Here is a 27751-nt window from a genome sequence, read left to right on the forward strand (position 1 = left end):
TTGTCTACGAATATAGTCCCTAGTGTAAACAGTGTATAACTTGCATGTTTTATTTGATATACTTTCCCAATTTATTTCTTGATATTAAATGCATGAAATATTAAGTTGGGGGATGTTATTACATGTCAAAAAAATTTTGGTGCTGAATCTTTATGTTAAGTAGTGAATTGGTCCAGTTCTAAAAGGTCAAATCTTATCACGTCTGAAGCTGTCAAACTGAATTTTACACCCCCTTAACACAGAATTGTCAATATTTTGAGTTAGAGCTGGTAGAAGTTTCTATAATGTTGATATTATTTGTCTCACTGGTAGTACACTACACTGTAAAAAGCTTTTTGAGAAAGAGCAGGTGCGATTTTTTTAATTTGAATTTATTGTCTAAAAGAAATGCACTACGAAATAACTGTGTTCTCGGTCCATTAGGTCAAAAATATTTGGTGTGTAGAATGATTTTAAGGTCTTCATGTCTGTCTGGCAGGTATCATCTGACCTTGACCTCATTTTCATGGTTCATTGGTCAGTGATAGATTTGTGTGTTTTGGGGTGTCTTTCAAATACTTATAGTAATAGGTCAGCTATATTTGGTGTATAAAATGATTGTTAAACAAACAAAAATGTCTGACATGTTTCAACTGGCCTTGACCTCATTTTCATGGTTCATTGGCAATTTGGTCAATGTTAAGTTTATATGTGTTGGCCTGTTTTTCAATTACTAGTACCATAAGCAATAATTTAATGATATTTGGTGTTTAAAAAAGTTATTAGGTGTAAATGTCTGTCTGGCAGAATTTATCTGACCTTGACCCTCATTCTCATAGATCTTTAAATGTTTTAAGTTTATGTGATACTTGTAAAATCTTTATCTTTAACACTCTCATTATAAAAACAATGGCCAGTAAAGTAAAAACAAATTATATCAGCTTGTGTCCTCTTTTTGCAGTTTGTTGCGGAGCAAGACTACTGTCCATATTAGGGTAGGGTTGATCACTCACAATCCTATTTAACCCCATCACATTATGCAGCTATGTGCCTGTCCATAGTCTGGTGTATGTTGTATGTTCAGTAGTTGTCATTGAATCATATCTTTCATATCCGTTTCCCTGAAATGGTTTCGGTAAAAATTATGTGGTTCAATTGAATTGTTTACATATTTCATGGCGAGATCTTTTGTAGCCAACTATTGTGAATTGATTTTCCCTATTGTTTAAAGTTGAACAGTTTCCTAAATTGGTAACTACACTTGGATATTGGTAGATATTTGTGTCATTGGTAATCATATCACATCTCCTTACTTTTATAAAGTGAAAGTTTAAGTTTGAGTTGGAATGCTTACCCCAGAAATTCTTTGCTATTCTCAGTGTTGTAGTACTTTGCAATATCTTTTTATTATATAAAGTAGAGTCTATAATTCCTAGCCACATAGAACTGTAAAGACAATGGTTTTGAAAGTGGGTATTTCTTATGTGTATTTTATAGATTTGGTTCTTTTTATGTTTCTGACGAAAATTAAGGCCTCCGATAATGCTTACAAAAATTAAATACTCACCCATTGTAATTTTACCCAATAGCCATTCATAAGAGCAGATTCTCTTATCCCTAGCCATACAAAACTGCTGAGACAAAGGTGTGGAAAGAGAGAACCCCAATTTGTATTTTAAAGAATTTGGCTCATTTTCCAATGTTTCGGACAAAAAATGCTTAATCCAGAAATTCTGTACCCTCCGGTTGTAAATCACCCACTAGCTATTCACTGGAGCAAAGTCTATAAACCCTAGTCATGCAGAACTGCGACAGGGAAACAGTATGCTGGAAAGTCGGTACCCTCATTGTGCATTTATAGGATTAAATCCAAAAGAAAATCGCAAATGTGGGCCATGATAAATAGGCATTAATAGGAATACTATCATGGACTTAATTTAACGCAATTTATTTTCAATCTTCAACACAATTTTTATTTGTATGGCAACTGTGAGTTACGAAGTTTTAAATAGAAGTTCAATTGTTGGTATTCCATGAGAAAATTCATTTTACATCAAAATTCTACATTTTCTAGTTGTTAATATATTCTGAATTTTAAAAACCGAAAATGAAAATATGCGTTAATAAGAATCAAATCATTGGCTTACACATATATTTTACAGTAACGATTTAAAAAAAAAAGACTTCTATACAAATCAAGAATTTTGATATGGCTTTTAACGAATTTCTAACTTTAGTTTACAGATTTCCTACTTTTTTATTTACGGTTTTGTGGCAGCATTCCAATTAAAGAATCGTGATGAACATTTAGACAACCGTGACGTGAGTTTAAAAAAATGAAAAGCATGGACGGTTGGTTTAATATGCGTAAATGCATCCACAGGCACTTGTCTTAGATTTTTTCTTTCTCTCCTATATATCTTAATATATTGAGGTTTATAGTGGGAAAAAATTCTGATACAAGTGCCTGTGAATGCATCCTGGACTTAAAAGTTAATACTTGGTTTGACTGATCGCCATCCTGTTACATGTATAAACAAAAATATAAATGCTAGTTATAAAACCTTAATTATGAGTTAGAAATCTGTAAACTAAACTTATATTTTGTTCAATGGGATATAGAAAATCAAAGATATGTTACCACTGTCCAGTTTGTTTTGGTCGTATATAAAAATCCACACCCATAGGCGGATCCAGGGGCCCTCCCTTTCGTTGGGAAAATTTGGTTGATTATATAGGGAATCATTGAAGCATGACTAGAGCCCCTCCCCTAGTTCAGTCAGCGGGCCCCCTTAGGAAAAGTACTGGATCCGCCACTGAGACCACAGGATCCAATGGATTTGTTTTTATTGTCGAGTAACAAATTCAATTAATCAGTACAAAGAAAGGCAACTCTATTCATTTTAGATGACACTATTGAAATATTTCCTACTTGACAACTATGTTTTTCTTTCTCCATTGTATTGCCTTACACAACTATTTACAAATCTAATGTAAACATAAATTGTTACTTGGGAGGAGAGTTGTCTCATTGGCACTCATACCACATCTTCTTATATCTATGATATACGAACAAGCATGGTTCAAAATTTGTCTTATCATACAAACTGCTGTTTTGTTTGGTTAGCTTTTTATAAAGAAAATTGCATGATAGCTTGCCACTAGTGACAATAATTAGATAGTATGTAACGTGAATTTCAAATATTATACAAATCATAAAATTTATCTTATCATGGTTTGGTTTACGTGCCTGTAAGAAGTAGAAAACCCTAAAAACTACGTATTTTCCACTGACGGATCTAGAAATTTTCATAAGTGGGGGCCCGCTCCAGTCACGCTTCAGTGATTCCCTATATAAACAATCAATTTTTTTCACAAAAAGGGGGGGGGGCCTCTAAATCCGCCTCTGTTTTTATGCGAGAAATTACATTAACTTACAGTCAATATCTTAATTTTGATTTGAAAATTATAGATGATTTCGCAATATTTCTAGTTATATTTATACTTCCTAAATAGAACATAGATATATAATAGCTTACAATTCAAAATAGATTTGACTAAGTCAAAGGACAGTGGAAACCGACCACGTTCAGATAAGGCTGCATTAAAAAAAAAATGTGCACACCCAGAATGAAATCTACTATGTAAGAACCATTGATGAAGTTATAGTACTTCTTTTTTCTTCTGTTTTCTGTTCTTTGGTCGGGTTGTTGTCTCTTTGACACATTCCCCATTTCTATTCTCAATTTTATAAAAGATAATTCATGTAAACAAAACTTATATATATTGTTACAATAAACCAGAAAAATAGGTTTGCACACGGTTCCCAGACTGTGGTCCTTCCTCTGTATAGATGCTTTCGTGTCTCCTCTAGTATACATGTTTTTGATCATTCTATTTTCTTCTATGGAAGTAAAATTTGGAGGTAATTTAATCCTTTTAAAGAAAAATTTAGATCTGGAAACCAGTTATCATTGGGTAAAATTTATTCGAATTTCGAGAAGCTACACAGTAAATTTTGTAAATTTATTCTGGGTGTGCAAAAAAAAACAACCCCCAAAAAACACAAATTTTGCAGCCTTATCTGAACATGGTCGGTTTCCACTGTGACTTCAATAGTCAAATCTATTTTGAATTATTGGCTTGGACTAGACAGCATTAAAAAACTTTATTTTCTATCTCCAACAAATTTTAAAAACTCTTCCTTGGTTTGCAAACCTAATGATGGGGGGAATATCTAAAAAAAATAAGGTGTCATCTATATTTTCAGATTGAAATAGGACGATACCATGGTACTCCTCCACAGCTTAGACTATGTAAGCATTGTAACTCTGGTCATATTGAAGATGAATATCATTTGCTCTTTTTTTGCACAAAATATAACGAAGACAAACACCATGTATATCACATTTATTGAAAAATGCTTATGCTGAGTTAAAAATGATAGAAAGTAAAGGTCAAACCAGTTCCAATAATTCATGGCTCTCTAATATCATTTTCTACAGTGAAAAATTGGGTATTGACCTAAATATATTTAAAAATCTAGGAAAAAATAAATTTAAAAACCTATTGAAAAAACAGCTCAAATCAAATTTTCAAAATGATTGGGAGAAAATGCGAGATTTTTATTTACAGAATCAAGGCAAATTGGACACTTATTTTTCATTCAAAAAGTCATTTGACTATGAAAATTATTTAGATTTAAAGCACCCACAAAAACATTTATTAACAAAATACAGACTTAGCAATCACTGTTTAAGAATAGAAACTGGCAGACATGAACGAATTACCAATGTATGTGGTAAATATGAAATATTACCTCGACATGAGAGGATATGTTTATATTGTAATACAAATTGTATTGAAAATGAAATGCACTTTCTTCTGGAATGCCCTATTTACAATAACCTCAGAAGAGATATCACTGATTATATAAAAAAATACCCCAGTTTAGATAGTTTAAATATAAATGATCTTTTTTCATGGATCATGATTAATGAAGATAGCAGATTTCTATCTATTTTATGTGCATACCTGGATAAAGGCCTGCAACTAAGAAAATCAGAAAATTAGTTAGATACTCTAAAATATATCAAAATTATCTCCCCTTGACCACTGATCCTTTCTTCATGCATTTGAATTTCAATTATTATTTTATGTTTCTTTAATCACTCTGTAATGTTTATGTCATGTTGTAATTAATGTTATGCTCTTAATGGGCCCTTTAATTTGGAAAATAAAAAATATTGTATTGTATTGTATCACATTATTTCGGAACCATGTCCCAATTTCATAAACTTAAATTCTCAAGAGAAATAGATTTGGTTGCTGTCTTGTAAAAACTCACCTGTATTAAAAGAGTTGTGTTTATTCCTTGTTGTATAAAAGCTTTAACTAGCAGATTAATTTGACATGTTTTGCATAATTAGCAATTGTTGTTATTTTAAAAAAATATTTGTTAATAGATTAGTGCGTACTGATGATAAAACCTTTTAATGAAAATAACAGCAACGAAATTGAGAAAGCATGTCAATTCCTAAATTTCAGTAATTTGTGACATTGTTTTGGTTTATGACAATCAGTATTATTCCTCATTTTGAAATGCAGACAAATGACAAACTTTAGACGCATTTTCAGCGAGTGTATAGTTTGTCAAAGTTTATGCAAACTTTTTTTGCAAACCGTTTGTAGGAAACAAAACTAAACCGATTGTGCCGTTTGTGTTTGAAAGAAATAGAATTCTTGATTTTGATTTGATTTGATTTATTATTTAAGTTATTGTGCCTACTTTAAATTCTTACCAATGTCTATATCAATGCTTTGAATACTACTATTTTTTCTAACGTACTTTAATATTATCCGTGTCTATTTATACAACTACATGATTCAGTCGGCATGTACTAAAAGGTGGAGTGGAGTGGAGTGGAGTATTGGAGTGGAGTGGAGTGGTGAAGTGTTGGAGTGTTGGAGTGTTGGAGTGGTGGAGTGGTGGAGTGTTGGAGTGGAGTCATGGAGTGAAATTAACTTAACATATTCAAAAGTCAATATCAATTTAAAAATCATTTATAAAACAATATTTAAATTGCAGCACACAATGATTTTATATTATTTCATTTGACATATTTGATAATTTATCAAAGTTGGACAATGTTTGGGGTAGCATTTTATGACAGCTTAGATGGAGAGGGGGATAATGTTGTCAATTGTGTAATTTATTTTGCTATCCTAAATTATAGTGTATTTCTAATAAGAAGGGGAAGCAAAGGCCCAGTAACCTATGCATTTAAAATTAATTTTGGACGAGCTCACAAAAAATTTATTAAAATATACATAGCGGTTATGTTAATTTTCAAATGTTGTAGGCTTAGTCCCTAGTTAAAAAATGTATGTCTTTACCTGGCAAAATATGTTAGAATCTAACAGAGGCCAAACAATCATCTTGTGATAAAAAAAAATATATTGATATTTTAGTTATCAATTGACTACTGATATAATAAAATTAAATTGCCAATAAACATTTTCACTTTGATTTTATCTTACATGTTTATGACTGTACTATTTACAATAGTGTGTTTCTTCCAATTAAAAATAGATAAGGAAAATGTATCTAGCCCGGCGCGGGACGTTTGCGCTTTTCTATTTGGACACTTGCGCTTCAAAACATAGGACATTTGCGCTTTTAAAAAAAAGACATTTGTGCTTTTTACATAGGACATTTGCGCTTTTGAAATATTTGGTTTTTATGACTTCCCCCTCTTTTATTAGGTCTTTGGACCGATAGTTTTGACCTGACAGAATTAAAGTCATATTTTTCTTTATGGCTAAAAGTTAAAAAAATCATTTTAAGGAGTGCACAAATGATTATTACGTTATATCTATCATTGACTTGAAGAAAATTTTCGGATTTGAGGATTGTTCGGGATAGTCTTCAAAGAGAATGAGAACATCTACTCATACTGCTGGCGCTCAATTTCTATGTCATCACATTGAGAATGAATATTTTTATTTTTTCTGACTCAAAATATTAGTAGCCCCATTATCTGTTATAATTCTAGCATTACAAAATTGCACGGTACATCTACATGAAAGGTCTTCACTTTTGATGGGTTTGATCAAAACGATAGAAAATATCTATCATGACATATACATTTTTTTTCTTTAATAGTCTCTATAATTTTAAACTCCATGTCTAAGACTGTCTTAATGTGAACTAACTAAAATGACAAATATAAGTTGATTTTATTTACGTAATGTAATAATAATGTCTCATTAGAGTTACAGAAAGACGAATATAGGTAAAAAGCGCAAATGGCAATAACCGACAAAAAATCAACAAAAAAGCATGGAAATGGAGCACGTGTTTCACATGTAAATTCAGATAAAAGTTTATTTTAAGGACATCCATGCGTATTGTGATCACCGGATTTTTACGAGATGGGTCACTGAGGTCACTTTGCATACGAAATATGTCGGGGGAATTAAAATAGAGTAAACTTCTAAATATAAATAAATTAAAGAATTTTCTTCAGAAAAAAGTATATGTACATAAGTTTTATAATGAAAACTATCCATTGAGTTATAAAAACACATATGCATTATTTTTTTTGGATTTGAGGTTTCTCATGACTTTAATACAGGTGAATCAAAACTTAAAGCGCAAATGTCCATAGTGTTTGAAGCGCAAATGTCCTATCGTTTTATAGGTAAAAAAGTGCAAACGTCCTGTGCCCATCTAGCCACCATCGCCTGTCCATAGAACCCATAAAACTGTCATTACTATAACCTCAGAAACTAAATAACTTTATAGATGAGAAATGTTGTTGTTTTTGATTCATTTGATAAAATAAACAGATGTTAAATCAGTAATAAAGGGCTGCTCTTTAGCGCATGGTACGCCCGTTGCTCTTTTAACTTGTCTTTTATGCTTTAAATGAATTTATATGATCAACTAGAAATATATATACAAATCAAAAGGGATGTTACATTAATATATTCACCAAAGTTTCATAAAATCGCACTTTTTTAAGTATACAAATTCATTACTTAAGAAAACGTAAAATCTAAAATTTATAAAAATGGAAAGGGAGCTTATGTAAATAGAAATAAACAATATATCAAAGTTGCATAAAATTTTGTGAAAGTGTTAATTATTGTCCCAAATTTGGAAAATCCCCCCTTTTTTAAGCATAAAAATTCATAACAAGGAAATGTAAAATCTGAAATTTATAAAATTGAAAGGGAGCTTACATCAATAGATATGAACAATTCACCAAAGTTTCATGGACATTGGTGAAAGCCTTTTTGAGTTATTATCCGAAGTGTTGAAAATCCCCCCTTTTTTTATGAATAAAGCCCCATAAATCCAAAACTTAAAATCTGAAATTTATAAAAATTGAAAGGGAGCTTACATCAATAGATATAAACAATTCACCAAAGTTTCATGGACATTGGTGAAAGCCTTTTTGAGTTATTGTCCGAAGTGTTGAAAATCCCCCTTTTTTTTATGAATAAAGCCCCAAAAATCCAAAACTTAAAATCTGAAATTTATAAATATTGACAGGGAGCTTACATCAATAGATATAAACAATTCACCAAAGTTTCTTGGACATTGGTGGAAGCCTTTATGAGTTATTGTCCGAAGTGTTGAAAATCCCCCCTTTTTTTATGAATAAAGCCCCATAAATCCAAAACTTAAAATCTGAAATTTATAAAAATTGAAAGGGAGCTTACATCAATAGATATAAACAATTCACCAAAGTTTCATGGACATTGGTGAAAGCCTTTTTGAGTTATTATCCGAAGTGTTGAAAATCCCCCCTTTTTTTATGAATAAAGCCCCAAAAATCCAAAACTTAAAAATCTGAAATTTATAAAAATTGAAAGGGAGCTTACATCAATAGATATAAACAATTCACCAAAGTTTTATGGAAATTGGTGAAAGCCTTTTTGAGTTATTGTCCGAAGTGTTGAAAATCCCCCTTTTTTTTTATGAATAAAGCCCATAAATCCAAAACTTAAAATCTGAAATTTATAAAAATTGAAAGGGAGCTTACATCAATAGATATAAACAATTCAACAAAGTTTCATGGACATTGGTGAAAGCCTTTTTGAGTTATTGTCCGAAGTGTTGAAAATCCCCCTTTTTTTATGAATAAAGCCCCATAAATCCAAAACTTAAAATCTGAAATTAAAAAAAAATGAAAGGGAGCTTACGTCAATAGATATAAACAATTCACTTAAGTTTCATGGAAATTGGTGAAAGTGTTTTTGAGTTATTGTCCGAAGTGTGGACGACGGACGGACGGACAACGGTATACCATAATACGTCCCGTCTTAAAGACGACGGGCGTATAAAAACCACACATTATATGTTCTACATATTATAAAAACAAGACAGATATAAGTATATAATGAAAACATTTTCAACACATTTTATTGTAAAATGGAGACTTTATCCATTGTGCTGAACATTTAATGTTGAATTCCGAGTGATTCTAGTAAAAGCAAATGCTCATCTTATAAACTTTGCTTCATTTCATTATGAATTACAACATCTTTGAATTCAAACTGAGTATCCCTTTTTCTTGTCATCATTTAAATGAAAATATGTGTTTTGTAGAGAAACAGATTGTATCAAGAATTTAGAGCTTGGACTTAAATACATTCTATGATCATATCTTTTTAACACAAGATCATTTGGAACAAATTTGCACTGCAACACGTATTTGTGACAAATCTGAAACTCTAATTGATCATATTTACACTACTAATCCTGAAAATATTGTCCATTGTCATGTACCTTCATATGCTTTAAGTGACCACTATCCTGTATGCTTAAATAGAAAAATCAATATAAAGATAAAAAAAGAAAATCATATCGAAATAAAGTATAGGTGTTTCAAAAAATTTAATGAAGATGCCTTTTGTACAGACTTACATCAAACCCCTTTTCATATTGTTGAAATGGAAGATGATATTGATATTGCTGTCGACAAATGGTATGAACTTTTTAATCAAGTTATAAACAAGCATGCACCAATGAAAACTAAAAGAGTAAAAACATTTAAACAAGCCGAATGGTTTAATGAAGAAATTAAAAACTCCATTCAATATAGAAATATGTATCATTCAAAAAAAGATTGGATAAACTTTAAAAAGTGGCGTAATAAAACAACGTCGTTAATATTTAATGCAAAAAAGGAATATTACCAAAACGCCATAACTAGTTCCAAAAATAGTAAAGAACTTTGGAATCATATTAAAGAGTTAAATCCAAAAGAGGATAATATTTTTCCACCTAAAATGCAGTATGAAAATCAAACGGTTTATAACAACCAAGATATTGTAAATACTCTTAATGTTCATTTTTCATCCGTAGCTGAAAAACTTATTGGAAATAATACTTCAGATATGGATTTTTCTATGCTACAAAATTTTACTAGTGAAAAATTAAAGAAAACTGAAAATTTTCATTTAAAACTCATTTCCATTGGAGAGGTGTGTTCTCAACTAAAACATCTTAATATTAATAAATCCGCAGGTTTAGATGGAATAGGTCCCAAATTTTTAAAGCTAAGTGCAGAAATAATATCCCCATCACTAACTTTTTTAATAAACAAAAGTATAACTTCAAATCGTTTTCCGCAAAAATTAAAACTTGCAAGAGTAACTGCTATACATAAAGGAGGACCAAGAGATATTCCCTCAAATTATCGTCCAATTTCTATTTTGAATACCATATCTAAAATTTTCGAAAGACATGTATGTACACAGTTATATGAATTCCTTAACAATAAAAAATTGTTACATATCGCCCAGTCAGGTTTCAGACAAGGTCATTCTTGCCAAACAGCGCTAACTAAACTAATTGACGAATGGTTAAAACATTTAGATAATGGAGAAATAGTTGGTACAGTGTTTTTAGATTTCAGTAAGGCTTTTGACCTTATAAACCATGCCATACTTCTAGAAAAGTTAAAATTTTATCATATCGGAAAACATATGATAGATTGGATAAAATCGTATTTGTCTGACAGACAACAAGAAGTCCAATACGCTAACATTAAATCTGATAAATCGTTTGTAAAGTATGGAGTGCCTCAAGGTTCTATTTTAGGTCCGCTGTTATTTTTAATATATATAAATGATTTACCACTTCATGTTAAACAATCCAATATGGATTTATATGCTGATGATTCAACATTGCATTTTCATGATAAAAACATTGAAAAAATAAACAGCATATTGCAAAATGATTTAAATGCTATACAATCTTGGTGTAACAATAACAGTATGAAAATCAATGCACAAAAAACTAAGTGTATGAAATTGGGTTCAAAACAAAAACTTAAACAACTATCAGAATTATGTATTACGGTCAACGAAACATGTATTGAGAATGTCCATTCTTTCAAATTACTTGGAATAGACATTGATGAAAATTTAAGCTGGGAAGATCATGTTGATCGTATATGTAAAATTATCTCATCTAAAGTATCACTTTTATATAAAATTAAAGTATATTTGCCAATACACACAAGGCAACTATTTTATAATGCATATATTCTACCATATATAGACTATTGTAGTTCAGTTTGGGGAAATTTATTACAAAAAGATTCAGATAGAATCATAAAACTTCAAAAAAGAGTAGCAAGAATTATACTGGAATGCGATATTTCTATTCCATCTAATTTCATGTTTTCTTCTTTAAAATGGCTATCTTTTACCAAAAGAATAAAATACCAACAATCAATTCTAATGTATAAAATTGTAAATGGGCTAACACCTGATTACTTAGCAATACTAAATATTGATGATGTGCAACGCCACAACTTACGATCTGTCTCTAATAATGATCTTTTTGTTCCAAGACCAAATACAAATTTTTATAAAAAATCTTTTCATTATTCTGCAACCAAAGTATGGAATAATTTACCACTCGAAATAAAAAAAATGTCCTAATGTGGAATTATTCAAGAAACATAGTTATAATCATTTTCTTGAAAATTATATGCAAGTCAACTAATTTGTTTTCCTTTAACAAAACTATATCAAATATTGTCATTTATTACCCTTTGTATATTTCAATGATTGAATTGTGTATATACTAGTAATATATATTGTAAATTAATGTATGAATGTTAACTGTATGCATGTATTTTGTTTGAGGGCCTCAATGAAAATTAGACTATTTCTAATTGAGTTACCCTCTTTAAATAAAGAATTTATTATATTATTATTATGCTTATCTGAAAATGATCATCCACAGCCGTAACATTTTCTTATTATTCCAGTTATGAAAGTAAGATGGAATGGTTGTTTAGTAAAATCATGTCTTTGAAATTCAGTGTCTTGTCTTTAAAATTATTTACACCAGACTATTGTTAACTAAGGTAAAATTGTCGAAAGATCCCCTCCTAAAATAAAGAAATCTATTATTAAACATTAATGTTAATTTTTTTTAATATTGTTTGGAGATATAACCTTACAAAATGCCCATGACACATCCAATGTGAATCATATTGGTATAATGAACATGACTGCAGTTGGATGCTGTGGATACATTTATTCTATGATTTTTAAAGCTACACATGTATACAAAAATATCTTATAAATTGATATTGATTTTTGGATATGTTAGGTAAATTTCACTCCATGACTCCACTCCAACGCTCCACCACTCCACTCCACTCCAATACTCCACTCCACTTCACTCCACCTTTTAGTACATGCCGATTCAGTCAAGTTATTTTAAGTGTAGATTTCAAAGCTAGTGTTAAAACGGGATTTGTATCTTACAAAAACCCTTGGTATCATACTAGTATGAAATTCAAAACAGTGTAGCTGTGGCCATTGATTGACACATTAAAATCATTCATTGACTGGGACAATTTAGGTGAACGTTTGTATGTAACGACGAATGCTCACTATGTACTTTTTAAAGACACTTAAACTATGGGGTCCCCAAAGGTTCTCAACACCTAAATAAAGTAATTCGAAAAATTAATCAGAAATAACACGATATTTTGATTTATATTAATTATATAAATCAAAACACAAAGGTTATTCCTGATTAATTTTTCGAATTATTTTATAATTAAAGGCGTTAAGAAACCTTTGTTGACCCCACAGTTTAAATGTCTATCGTAGGTACGTCATGAACAGTGGTTGTTACAGACAAACGTTCACGTAAATTGTCCCAGTCAATGGATGATTTTGATGGGTCAATCAATGGCCACAGCTACACTGTTTTGAATTTCATACTATGTGTTTGTAAAAGTTTGGCTCATGATCAACCATAAGATAATAAAAACCTATATCATTTTAATTTATTCACCGCCTTTTACACATTCTATTCATCTTTATTGTTTCGTTTCGGAATGTTGACCATGCATACAACTATGTTAAATTTTACCTAGACTTTGGCAGATATCGTATTTATAAGCCAGGTAAAGCCGTCTGTAAAAGAGGACGGAAAACCTGTTTTATGATGTTTGAAGTTTAGATGAGACTACTGACTCGAGCAAGAGGAATAGGATGGTGGTAAAAGGTAAAATTACACTTTTTTATATTTAAAGAGGATATTTGTTTACTTTAGTTTGAATTACATTTGTGTAATTCAGATATATCGGGCACCTGTTAGGTGATTTCCATATTATATTTAGAATATGACGAGTGTCCAATTAGAATACGAATTTCAAATCGGATATCCAGGTCATCCCCGCAAAAACGTGTGGCGGATATTCGACTTGTCAAAGTAAAGAAGAAGAAACAAACAGTATTTAATTGGTATGTAGTCTTGACAGTTGGGGTCAGATATCACTGATTCGGTTTCTTTTTTATTACCTTTTTTTGAAATCCTCTGGTGAATAATACGCATCGGTAAACTACAAAACATCAGAAAAAGGGGGAGGGTAGGTTCTCATCATTTGTGATAAAGAGTTTGTGATCAACAATGAAACTATATGTTAGTAACTTACAGTAGTCCCAGGTCATGGTAATATATTGTTCAATATTTCCTTCAAAAAAATAATGACAAACAAACTATCATGACCAAGTATTAATTCTGTCTTCAATAGTCAGAGTCAATAGTCAATAGTGGATTTGAATGAAGTTGTCCTAATATTCATAAAACCAGAGACCTGAGACTAATAAAATCAGACAGCAACATATAAACACATATATGTCTCTACGAAAACAACTATCTTACATGTATAAATTCAAAGTTTGTCTATGTTGATTTCTACATGTACTCCAGAGTTATTGCATTGGTCATTTTGCCTACTCAACAGCAACCCAAAGAAACAAGGAACCAAACACATCTTGAGATCAATTACAAAACTCTTTCAAAACAATAGATTGGTGTCTGTACTAAAGTACAGATATGGCAAACTAAACTGAGTTGAAAAAAGTAGTGAATAATTAAATCAGAACTATCAAAGATGTAATTAATTCTTCAAGTGATAGAAATTTAATAATTAAGCTGATATGACATATGAGAAAAAAAAACAATGGTCCCTTAATTAGGACATGCATTTTTCATTGATACTGAACATGCATAGCACACATGAATTATGTGTTTCCAGCTACAAAGGACTGAATATAAAAGGTCATAAGAATATGGATTTAAATGGGATTGAATTATTGACTTGCAAGTCAGTTATGCATCAATGATGTTTTTGAGGATATGCTTAATTAAATGATCCAAACTGACTGCTTATGAAATAACACAATAACTAAGACAAATAATAGACTAATATAAGTAACTTAGGAACAACAAACTTGATATAAACCCAATAAGTGTATAATTTTCTACTACACCATTGAATAATCTAAAAGCAAATTTGAAGTCTTTAATCTGCTGATACATGTATAATACCATGCTGTCATATCTGCACTTGAATATTTGTGGCTTCATTGGAGATTTTGAATAGCAATGACCTATATAATGCAAACATTATCTTGTCTACTTGCACATAAAGGGAAGCATATGATACTTTATATTTTTTAGTTCAAATATAATGTACTTTTTTTTGTTGAAAACTGGTTCAAAACATTATTTCCAGATTCTAAATATTTCTTGTTATGAAATTCCATGGCAAAATGTGTATATAAAAAGAATTGGCAGTGTCTAGCACCTTAATGTGGAGAGCAAAGAGGTCATTAAAATGATTTGTTAAGTTAATTATGTTTTCAATTTTACCCTATTCTTCTCATAACAGATGTATGATATTTTTTGTTGTGTACAAATGAAAAAAGAAGATTATTCTTAAGCCCTGTAAAAGATATAGAGATGCAGTATGATTGCCAAAAAAGGACAACTATCCACCAGAGTTCAAATTAACTGAATGTAAGCAATTACACAAAACATGTATAGGCAACAGTACGACCTTCAATAATGAGAAAAAAAATATTTTTAGTTTATAAAATTGGAAAATGCACATATATCTGTGCAACTTTAATTGTACTTAGGTTTATGTTTATAGTCGTAAAAAGTATTTATTTGGTATTTACAGTCCATGTGGCCTTATACATTTCACATACAAAAGTGTTTTTGGTAGTGCATTAATTGATAAACGTTTTCGACATTTTTATTCTTATAATCAATTTGCGTTTGTCGGTCAATTTTTCTTTGCACTTGAATTGTTGTCTATAAAAGAATGGTTTTAAAACAGAAATCCTTGAAAAACATAGGAAATAATATGATATAAATAATGGTAACTGGTTAGGTTTTATATTAGTTTATTTTAATTAATAAAAGTCTGATATTAATAATAAAGGAATATGAGTTTAGCAACAGAGAAAACGAGCTGTTATAGAACTAAATTGCTGATTGTAATAATACTCCGTACACTGAAGCTTATTTCCTCTATACACCATATAGCCTTCATAGGTAGGCTTTCAGATCAATATTAAAAACAATTCTTGCCAGGCTCAGCACTCTGAATTAGTCATAGAAAATTGATGTTTAAAAAAAGAAATCTTGGGTTCAACATTAGGTCATCATTTCCTTTTTTTCACCTTTATGAGGGTAGAAATATCTTTTTTCATTAAAAATTGATACCGAATTATGAAAGATGGTATTTTTTCATTATTAATTGCAATAAAACGGAGAAGCGGGAGAGAAGCCAGGGAGAAGTGGCATACTGATCCAAATTGCTTGATTTTCAATTAATGGAGAAAAAAAAAGCAACAGGCTTCAGTAGGTACATTGAGCAAGAAGAAGTTCATTTGGGGTAAAATTCTTTTAATTACTTTTAGAAGACAAATTAGAAAATAGTTTTAAACAGAACAAAACTGCAGCATGAATAAGATATTATAAAAAGGTGCTATTGTTGTTTTCCAATTAGTCTGCTGCTACAAATCCATTTCCCATTCTCATGTAAATGGTATAGGTGGTATTACTATTTCATTTCAATCTTAAACCTGAAACGCTATGATCGGATTTGATACATTTGCATAGTGGAATCATTTTTAGTGATACATCAGAGTTCTCAAAATCTTTCTTTTCCTGAAGGTCCTTGAAGAAATCTGCTTGTCGTCACTATTATTTCTATAGCAAAATACCAAAACTGTTGTGGTCCTTTGGAAATTTTAGCAGTTAAAACCTTTGGATCACCACTTTTGGAGAATTCTGATACATTACCCAGAATGATAATGAAGGACAGTGCTTAATTTTACAAAATACTTAAAGATTTGAATTAAATTTTCTAGATACATGTAGGCACATATGAAGGAAAATATGCCATAAGTCTGCAAAATTATAAGAGAGCTTTATCCCTATTAATTAAAAGCATATATATATATACTTGAAATTAAGGAATAAAAACATGAATTTGACACATTCTTAATTGATAATACTTTAAGCAAAAAAGATTTCATCATGTTCATTATAGAATTTACCTTTATACGAAATTCATTATATTTGGATGCCAGTTTTGTTTTTAGTTTGTCATGCTGATTGATTGATAATAGTAAAGCTATCATGCATTGTTGAATCAAAGAATTAATGATTAATTAGATCAACAGGCTATTAAAAATTTGTATAGGACAATAACATCAATATCCTCCATTACCATTTACCTGACCGAAATTTTATTAAAAAATCAATCCCAGCATCCTCTATCTTGATGGATGGTTTCAAGTTTCCTGTTGACCAGGGAATGGTATTGTTAAATCTAGCAGGACATGCTACCGTTAAGTGGTTTAGGAACAAAAGATAAGGAGCTTATGGTTAGGACAGTTTTCTTTTCACACCTGCAGCAATGCGTTATAATGAATTACCACAGATAATTGAGTGAGATGGGCTAAGGATTTTTTCTACAAGCCTAGATATGATTAATCATATAAAGGAAAAGAAAATCTTAGCAGATTATAGCATACATATATATACTTAATAGGCTTGAAAGGTTTCAAAGAAATGCTCTAATGGCAATTAAAGAAGTAGTTAAATGAAAATGATGATCTTTGCCTGTAGACTTCGCTAACTCTAAAATATCTAGATGCACATTTTGTCTTTGTTGAAAAAAATATTTAAATTTAACAGTACCCTCTCAAGTATGGTAACAATTATCAGTAGCTCTGATGCTACATAATAGTAGCAGCAGCTATAATTCTTAGAAAAGGAGTAAAAATGGCAAACAATATCAAACAATATCAAGGTGGCAATCTTAGAAAAGGAGTAAAAATGGCAAACAATATCAAACAATATCAAGGTGGCAATCTTAGAACAGGAGTAAAAATGGCAAACAATATCAAACAATATCAAGATGGCAATCTATAACCATAAAGATTAAGAATCAGAAACCCAAACCAAACACTGGGGATGAACTGTCTGATAGCAAAAGCTCTTCCAATTAAAAAACTAAAGCCTTCCAGCCTCCAAACTACAAACCAGCGTATATACATTCATGAGTCATGACTGTAAGGCGATGTAGAATATTCTACCCCCAGGATTACTATCAGATAGTGAGATTTTGATCAGTTATGGGATAATATGATTGATTTTTGTTTGCTTTATGTCCAGTGGCAAATTAATTCATTTATGTTCAGTACATTATTAATATGGGATAAAAACAAATAAATGTATACCGCTAAATAAATTTCACAAAAACCTTGGGCATTCTTTTGAATGCCATAATGATTGTGTTAAAGTTTATTGCTACAAATGTTAATGAAACCTCCACTGCACCTTTTGCATGAAATGCAATTTAAAATGGCATTAAATGTCTAGCTCATTTAATTGTTTCCATTTTTAGTTGATGAACTTTGCATTCCAAGAAATCCTTTTAATTATTGAAAGATATTTGAAATACTCATAAATAATATCAGTAATTTTGTTTCTAGTTTCGATGGTGACCTTTGCATTCTGACTTATTGACATTGATTATAGAGAATATTTGGAAATATTGGCCAGTTAAACACATTCTTGAAATGAATAATGAACATAATTGCCATTACTGACCATAATGTAACAAGTCCCAAGTGGTCAGCTTGACCAGTACCAGTGTGTTGTCAAGGAGATCTTCCATGATTAGGTCAGATTTTACCTTAGGCATTGTATTCATTGTTTATCATTTTGGATGGATGTTATTTGAAGTTATATCAAATATCGGGAAATATCTGTATTAATATAATGTCTTATGACAAGGAAGATCGTCAGTTGTTTCCTCTTACAGTTTCCACATTATTTCAAATTGATTAAATACCCAGCATCAGGGAATTGCATTTCATGCTGGTTACTTGTGGGATGGATAAAATACAGGAAAAAAATGACAAAGTTTGTTGATGGAAATATCAATAACATCTTTGTTATTTGTAATTACAGGTAAGGAAAAACAATATTAAACATTGTTGCCATAATTGTCATTAGCTTGCAGGTAGTGAGGATAAAAAATTCACATGGCAATCCTTCTTCATATTTAACATTATAGAATTTTTTTCAAGCGAATCTAAAATATTCCATTTATAAGGTGCAATTATCTTCTGAAAAAAGCGTATATTGATTTATCTTTTCACTCTTTATAGACCATTTTATATAGGAATGCCCTTAATAGCATTAGTTTTCAGCGGGGAGAATAGTCTGTGAACTCAATGACTAATTCCATTGAATAGAAAAAAAAATCGGTTAAAAATAAAAGAGTACAAATATTTCTGATTTAATGAGTTAGACAATTATCTTTTGTATCAGAAATTGATGTTAAAAATATACATTTAGCATTCAGATTAAACAAAGGATTTCAATATTAACAACCTTTACAGAAAAAAAGTGCTGTTATTTGGTTTAAATTGGGTCCAGTTATTGCTTTTTAAATGAAACTGTTGAAGATAAGTTTATTTATTTTAAATCTGCGGTTTACTTATTCATAAAGCTTTTCACACTTAGAAAATTCTGAATTGGATCAGAAATATAGGGTATTTTGTTAAACTAGTGAGGTGTAAAATGTAAATTTCAATTAGTTTGTAAAATTAGGTCCGTCAGAATGACCCCTTTGTCATGTGAGAAATATGAGAAAAAAAATGCTTTTAGTCTTGAGACTTATCATCCAAAATTTTTTATGACTCTAAAGTTATTTTTTTGAGATGATCTATTCATTTTCTTCTTTTCATATTGTCTTTACTAGAACTTCTTTTTATACATACACTCATTACACTTAGCATCAAAAGTGTTTTGCCATAAGCTGATGTGTGACATACGATCATGCACAGCATATGGCCATCACCTTGATATATATTTAAAACAAGTTGGTCAAATAAGCATGTCCAGTCCATTACTTAGAAATATTCTGACCTAGACATATATTTTTAGATGTATCATCATTGCACCAGCATGACTGAAGTATGACCTGGACTTTAGTTCTTTTTTGGCAAGTCAGTTTTAACTGGACTAAATAAACTACTAGTATGACATTCTTTGATGTAGACTTGTGTTGTTTGTAATGAGAATGTATTACAACAACAAATCTGTGAAATGTCATTCATGCATTGTGACTGACATATAAAACTGTAAAGTTAGTCTGATCCTCAGGTCAGAAGTATATCCATTTTATCGTAAAACAGGCCTAATTTGATCCCTATGGACCATTATTTACTTTATTTATATATGACATTTAAAGTGTTTTAAAACAATACTTTCATGACTATGGGGCCATCCCTGGCCTAGCTATCCATATTTTGAACGGTTAATGTAACTCTTGTTCTCCATAAACAGCTGAATCCGAAATTGGTCGAACAAAGGAGAGAGACATTTGTTTTAGTTCCTTATAGAAAAGGTAAATACACAAAAATACTGAGCTCCTAAGAAAATTCCAAACAGAAAGTCCCTAATCAAATGGCAAAATCAAAATGTAATACAGAAATGAATTCAGTTTAAATTTGATAAAAACAAAAATTGGTAAATTAAAAGAAATGAAATCTTCATAATACTTTAAAGACATTCATGTTACACCTGGATGTCAATATCTGATGTACAAGTCGAAAAATAGAAAATATGGTTGTCATATTCTTACAAAACAAAAAATTGACACAATTATTTCCTGTGTGTAGTAATAATATCTATTTAAAAAATAAAGATAAGAGTTACATAAAAGGTGATTAAATCATGTCGTAGTTGTGTCATAAATCTATAGGACATAATCAGGACCTGTTCAGGTAAGGTGTTCGTAATAAATTAGGTAAATATTGTTTTTTTCAGGTAATAATGGATTAATCGGGGAATTAAAATATAATAGAAATGAAAATAAAATGAATTTATCACATTGAAGAATATTTGGTGTTTTAATGTGTTATATAGATGGCTTATTTTAAGTTATTTGTATATACAAACAATGGTGGGATAGTTGCCAAACAGATTAACCACTTTACATGTATATGAAGGATCGTTGAAAAATTATGATATGATAATGATAAACTTTAAGATAGGATAGTCTGAAATATGACATTTGAAAATGATACTTGATCTTGGAGGGGGCTTACGTCATCATGGGTCATTATGTTTCAATGGTTTTAAAAATAGCACAAGTCAGTATAATGGGATGTTTAAGGTTTAATTTTATTGCACATAAGTTGATCAAAGGCATAATTATGAATTGACAATTTCGTTGAAATTTTTTTTCATAGAATTTTGTTTGAATATTTTCATTCCTGCCTCCATGTATATGCTCATATTGAAGAAAAAGGCTTCAATATATCCACGAAACTTAAAATATATAAAATTTGATAAATTAACCTAAGTTATTTTGATTATTAAATGGGATTAATATAATGACCACCCAGACTAAAATGACTTTAAATGTAAGGAATTCAGATTAGTCTATAAAATATTTGTCTAACTTTTTTGTATATATATATATGCAGATCTAAATATCTGAAAGTTTGAATCAGGTATAACAAAAGTAATAAAAACAGATCCTGAGGGTGTGTGTGTGTGTATATATATAGACATACAGTGCCCTGAATAACAATAGTTGGTGTTACAATGAGTCAGAAGTTCAGGGCACTGTATGTCTATAAATTCAAACTGACCAGAAGTGTGACCACACATCACAGCCGTCAGCATAAGACTGTTGTCTGGTCTGATGGGTTTATGGCAGTATGTGTTGATGTTACCCTAACATGCAATAACTATTCATGATAGAATATGACAAAACTGACAGAATAAGAAATAAACAAACATAATAAACCTGTGAGTTTGTATATTCTGAAAATATGGCCTTTGGCTTCCGATTTATAAACATACAAATCTTTAATTTTCATGTATTTAGATGTTTTGCATCAAATTTAAGTAATAATGGATCAAATTACTGTGAAATAGAAATCACAGATCAAATTCAGTTTATTGAAACAAATACTATGTTTAAATTTTGGAAAAATAACTGCCAAGGTCTTCTTTATTTCTAAGAAATAACTCTGTTAGTTATGTAAGCACATGTTAACAAGCCATACAAGCATGTTTATCACTTCAGCCCTGAATTCAAAGGTGTTATACCAAAAGGTCACACTATTTCTACCAATTAAAATGATCAGTTAAATATTAATCCAGAGTATTGATTTTATATGAATTTGGTTAAATATACTTACCATGAGTTACTATTATAAATATAGAATACGTTCCGCGTTTTAGTATGTTCCCAATCGCAAAAACATCGAGGAGACCGAGATCTTTAAACATCCGGTATGTTATGAAATCTACTCACTCGATTCAAGGTAAGATCAGTTTTATTTTTTGCGTTCAATTGAACGGATGTTCTCATCGTAATTTAATATATATTAGTATAACTCTTCAAAGTTTATAATTACATCGTTTTTCAACGATATGGACGGGTCTTCATTGTACGAAGACACGCAGGATAGTATTACTATGGAGCCTGTTTCACCAATGTCGGTAAGGACAAGAAAAGAGTCCGTGAAAACAACAGGTAAAAAGAAAAGAGTGTCAAAATCGGAAAAATTGCAGTCCGAATATGACAAGAAACTCCAAAGTATGGAGGAGAACTTTAATTGCAAATTAGACAAACTTTTTGGTTTGTTAGCAACAAACAATCAGAATAGGGAACAATTGCTCAGATCTGATTGTGTGAATATTGGTAATCTTCCGCCTGGGGAGAATAGACCATTAAATTCACTAGAACGAAATATTGGTAATCTTCCATCTGGGGAGAATAGACCATTTATTTCACTAGAACCAAACTTGGACCAAAATCTGGGGTCGCCAAGAGTTTCTAGAAACCAAGATTTTGATAATAGATCAGAAATATCCATACATGTACAACAAACTGAAAGACATGATTTAGATATGAGATCAGAATATGATAGTGGGTCTGGAGGTAGTCCAGTTAGACAACCCAATGATGATTGTATTCTTCAAAATGACATTGTAAATAATCGTAAATGTGAACGATTTATAAAACATGTAGTAAACTCAAATGAAGGTTTTTCATTGAATGACAATATTGAGTCTGAACAAGGGCAGGCAGTCAATAAGAATGTTAACTTTTTAGCGAAAATATTTAAGGAAGATATTGCTAAAGAAAAATCTAGTCTTGGTTTAGTTTTAGACCAGACACAGGTAGACATTTTAGAAAGTTCTTGGCGTTCAAAAAACCCAGAAAGAATTTCTGCTTATAAAGAGGAATACAAGAGTGTTTTCCCTATTCATGATAGTTCAGTTGAATTTTTGCAAGTTCCAAAATTAGATGACTTACTTGAACCCATGTTAAGACAGACACATGGTGAAAAAGCAGTTAAATCTTGGGACAATCACAGGCAACTGCATACACAACCTCTAAGACAGATAGAGAAATTGGGTTTTCAAGGGCAACTCAGTGCAAGAATGAACATTATTTCTGTTTTATACATGCAGCAAGCTTTAGGTTCACTTGTACAAACTCTTGAGAGTGATGACTTCGAGAAAGATGAAGTTTGTCAAACTGTAAAAGATGTTTTTGCCATGTCAACTAAAACACTTGACCAAGCAGGCCGTACAGGTGCCTTTTTACATTTGGTCCGTAGACAAGCTTCAGCTCAAGATTCAGGGTTAACAGGCCTGAAAGACATGAGCAATAAATGCCAATATTTGCCACTAACAAATGATGGGGTATTTGGTAAAGGTTTAGAAATCGCGTTAGAAAAACGCAAAGAGCAAAAAGAGCAACTTTCTGATCTGTTACCAGAGTTCAACAGAAAGAGAAAACTTGAAAACAATGCTCGTGAGAAGGGAAACATTAAGGTTTCCAGATCTAGTTCATCAGGTGGGCAAAACATTAAGAAAAATAATTTTAATGTGAAATCAAATTCTAATGCAACTAGTACATTTCCAAACTATAGGAAACCTGCACAGAATTTTCAGAAAGAGAAGTCAGCAGCAGCGCCTAGACAGAGTGGACAAGATGCAAACAAGACCGGCTTCAAGTCTGGTTTCAAGTCTGGCAAGAGTGCTACACAGTCCTCATGGGGTTCTTTTCGGAACCCCAAGGGAAGAGATAGCTGACTCAGAAGTAAGTTTTTTAATGTGTCCAGAGATACCTGTAGGAGGTCGATTACAAAAATTTCTTCAAAATTGGGAGAAAATAACATCAGATCAGTGGGTTCTCTCAATTGTAAAAGAGGGATACAAACTAGAATTTTTTCAAAAACCTCTTTGGACAGGGATAAAACAGACTTTTGTACAAAAAGACCATTTAGGTATTTTTATGCAAGAAATAAATGCTTTATTGGAAAAAGACGCCATAGAAAAGGTGCATTTTCCAAATTATGTAACAGGTTTTTACAGCACCTTATTTCTAGTCCCAAAGAAAAACGGGAAGTTAAGAATGGTGACAAATCTAAAACCTCTAAACAGTTATCTCAAGAAAATCCATTTCAAAATGGACACTATGCCAAAAGTAATAAATTTAGTGAAACCGAACGATTGGGCCATATCTCTCGATCTATCGGATGCATATTTTCACGTCCCAATTTTTCAAGGTCACAGACAGTACATGAGGTTCTGTGTTCAAAACCAATGTTATCAATGGAAAGCAATGTGTTTTGGTCCAACTTGTGCACCACGAATTTTCACAAAAATTGTATCAGTGGTGGCAGCATATCTCAGAGCTCAAAATGTGAGAATGGTGGTATATTTAGACGATTGGATGATAATCAATCAGGACAAAATTCAATTATTAAAAGATCGAGAGAAATGTCTCAATCTGATAGTTTCACTAGGTTTCATAATAAACAGAGAGAAATCAAGTTTAATTCCAAGTCAATCAGTGACTTACCTAGGGGGAGTTTTTCATCTACAAAAGGGAATAGTAGTTCCTACATTAGAGAGAATTCAAAAGTTACAAATGTTAATTCAGAACATGCAGAATGGGAAGACAATAGCTTTCGATTTTCTTCGCATTCTGGGTGTGATGGCATCATGTATAGAGTTGATTCCAAATGCACGTCTACACATGAGACCAATACAATTACATCTTTTAAGTTTTTGGAATCCAATTTGCAAAGATATGACATTGGAAATTCCATTTACTCAACATCTAAAATTTCATCTATTATGGTGGACAAATTCAGTGAACACGCTGAAAGGCCGATCTTTAGTATCTCCAATATCCACTGTAACAGTCACAACAGATGCTTCCAAAAGCGGTTTTGGGGGTTATGTTGGGAATCAAATATTCCAAGGGGAATGGAGTCCACAACAGAAGGAGTGGCATATAAATTGCTTAGAAATGAAAGCAGTTTATTTGACAATGAAACATTTCATAAGTCTGTTAACGAACAAGTGTGTTCTCATCAGAAGCGACAATACAAGTGTTGTCCAATATATAAATCGCCAGGGAGGGACAAAATCAACCAGTCTTTGTCTTTTAACTTGGGAGTTGTGGCAGATGGCCATTCAGAACAAGATAGTTTTGAAGGCAGCACATATAATGGGCAAGAAAAATGTGTTGGCGGATCAATTAAGTCGAGTAAAAATACGCCAATCAGAATGGACATTGAACAAGACAATTGTCAATCAAATTTTTCATCTTTGGGGTTCCCCAGTGATAGATCTATTTGCGTCCTGGGAGAACAGAAAAACAGAGGTTTTCTGTACTTGGATTCCTCATCCCAATGCACTAGCTTTGGATGCATTAACAATTCCATGGGAGAACATGTTTGCTTATGTGTTTCCTCCAATTTGTCTGATTCCGAAGATATTAAGATATATGAGGCAGTTCCACTGTCAGATTATCTTAATAGCACCTCAGTGGCCACGGAGACACTGGTATCCGGAAATTCTACAGTTATTGATAGCTCCTCCTATCAGACTTCCACAATGGGAAAAGTTATTGACACAACCCAAAACCCAAATTTGCCATCCAAATCCTCAAATGTTGAATTTAGCTGCATGGCTCCTCTCGACAGAAACTTCAAAGCAGAAGGATTTTCTGAATCGGCTAGAAACTTGCTCAATGCATCTTGGCGAAAGGGTACTCGAAAAGACTATATTACAAAATTCGAAAAGTACAATAGCTGGTGTAGTGGGAAACAAATTGATCCCTATACAGCTACTTTAAATCAGGTTGCTGATTTTCTGGCTTATCTGTTTGAATTAGGTCTACAATACAGAACAATATCTGGGTATCGCTCTATGTTATCAGCAGTGTTACCACCAATTGATAATTATCAGATTGGTCAACATCCTTATATTTCAAGGCTGATAAAAGGAGTTTTTCATTCTAGACCTCCCAAGGTTAATTTATTGCCTGAATGGGATTTAGAGATGGTTCTTAACGCCTTAGAGAATGAACCTTTCGAACCTTTATCTGATGCATCTTTAAAGTTTGTTACATTTAAAACAGTGTTTCTCATTGCTATAACAACTTTTAGAAGATGCAGTGACTTACAAAGTCTTAGAATTGATAAAGAGTCTATGAGGGTTCAGGACAAAGGTATAACTTTCATTAGACATGGTCTGTCAAAACAAGATAGACAAAGTCATTTTGGGGCCAAAATTAATGTACCTCATTTCAAAGAAAGAGAGTTTTTAGATCCAAAAAGGTCAATTACTATTTATTTGGATAAAACCAAGGAAATAAGACAGAAGTTAGATGCAACTGACAAAGTCAAATTATTTTTAGCAATGAAAGAACCTCATAAACCAGTAACAGCAGTGACAATTTCAAGTTGGATTGTCCAAACAATCAGGTCTGCTTACTCAAATGACAAATTAAAAGTTAAAGGTCATTCCACAAGAGCAATTGCTCCGAGTTGGGCTCTATATAAGGGAGCTTCTACAAAATCGATTTTAGATGCGGCAGATTGGTCATCTGAATCAACTTTTGTAAGATTCTATTTACGAGATATAGATTCTGACAAAGTATTACAATAGAATTGTTTTTAAAGAAATTATTGTATATAAAGACAAAAATAGTTTCACATAATTTTTATTTATAAAATTGATATGTTATTGATACAATTTTATTTAGGGACAAATGTATATAGAGCATGTATACAAAGTTTCACATAATGTTTATTATATAATTTTTCAGGATGATGACTAGTAGTATCCTGTAAATAGTTGTTTGTTTTTTGGTGGAAGTTTTTAATGTATGACAGTATTTTAAAAAGAAACTGTTTTTTGGTGTTTTCTGAGGAATGTTTTTATTCATATCCAAGAAATTTATCCTCCACCTGCAAAGAACTGCTTGTTAATCAGTGAGTATTCTATATTTATAATAGTAACTCATGGTAAGTATATTTAACCAAATTCATATAAAATGGTAATTTTTGAAATCTCAAGAAGAGATTTTATATGAATTTATAGGGTTAAATATACTTACCAGGAACCACCGCCACCCCAAATAAATTTCTTTTTGGTGTATATTGGTTTTCCAATTAAACGCCAAATAAAACTGATCTTACCTTGAATCGAGTGAGTAGATTTCATAACATACCGGATGTTTAAAGATCTCGGTCTCCTCGATGTTTTTGCGATTGGGAACATACTAAAACGCGGAACGTATTCTATATTTATAATAGTAACTCATGGTAAGTATATTTAACCCTATAAATTCATATAAAATCTCTTCTTGAGATTTCAAAAATTACCATTTTGTTTTGAAAAGTTCATTTGTTGCCAAAATATGCCAAAGGAATTTGATGAATGAAGTTGAACATGTGCAGGCTCTTCTCAAATGCATCACTGAATCTAAAAATAGAACAATTAGAGATGTGTATATGTTACACCTCAGTAGCCATTTTATGGCAGAATTTTTATGGATTTAAATCTTGTTAATTCGTG

At 31.3% G+C, this 27751-nt stretch overlaps 2 protein-coding genes across 5 annotated transcripts in view; both read left to right on the forward strand.

The window, feature by feature from the left end:
- Positions 1-13421: 13421 nt before the first annotated feature.
- The window catches only part of LOC143068773 (uncharacterized), an 86111-nt gene continuing 71781 nt past the window's right edge, over positions 13422-27751 (forward strand). The window contains exon 1 of one of the 4 annotated variants that reach the window (XM_076243072.1): positions 13422-13531. The gene's annotated coding sequence lies outside the window, so the exon portion shown is untranslated. Of the gene's footprint in view, positions 13532-13685; positions 13771-18644; positions 18809-20595; positions 20632-27751 lie in introns of those variants that run through there. The other 3 variants (XM_076243070.1, XM_076243071.1, XM_076243073.1) reach the window with 3 other exon arrangements.
- LOC143068774 (uncharacterized) lies at positions 22025-27547 on the forward strand. Its single transcript, XM_076243074.1, has 2 exons — positions 22025-23975; positions 27000-27547. The coding sequence occupies exon 1, from the start codon at positions 22295-22297 to the stop codon at positions 23966-23968; it is 1674 nt and encodes a 557-aa protein (XP_076099189.1). The 5' UTR covers positions 22025-22294; the 3' UTR covers positions 23969-23975; positions 27000-27547.

Source organism: Mytilus galloprovincialis, chromosome 3, assembly GCF_965363235.1.
Source record: "Mytilus galloprovincialis chromosome 3, xbMytGall1.hap1.1, whole genome shotgun sequence".
Classification (NCBI taxonomy): domain Eukaryota; kingdom Metazoa; phylum Mollusca; class Bivalvia; order Mytilida; family Mytilidae; genus Mytilus; species Mytilus galloprovincialis.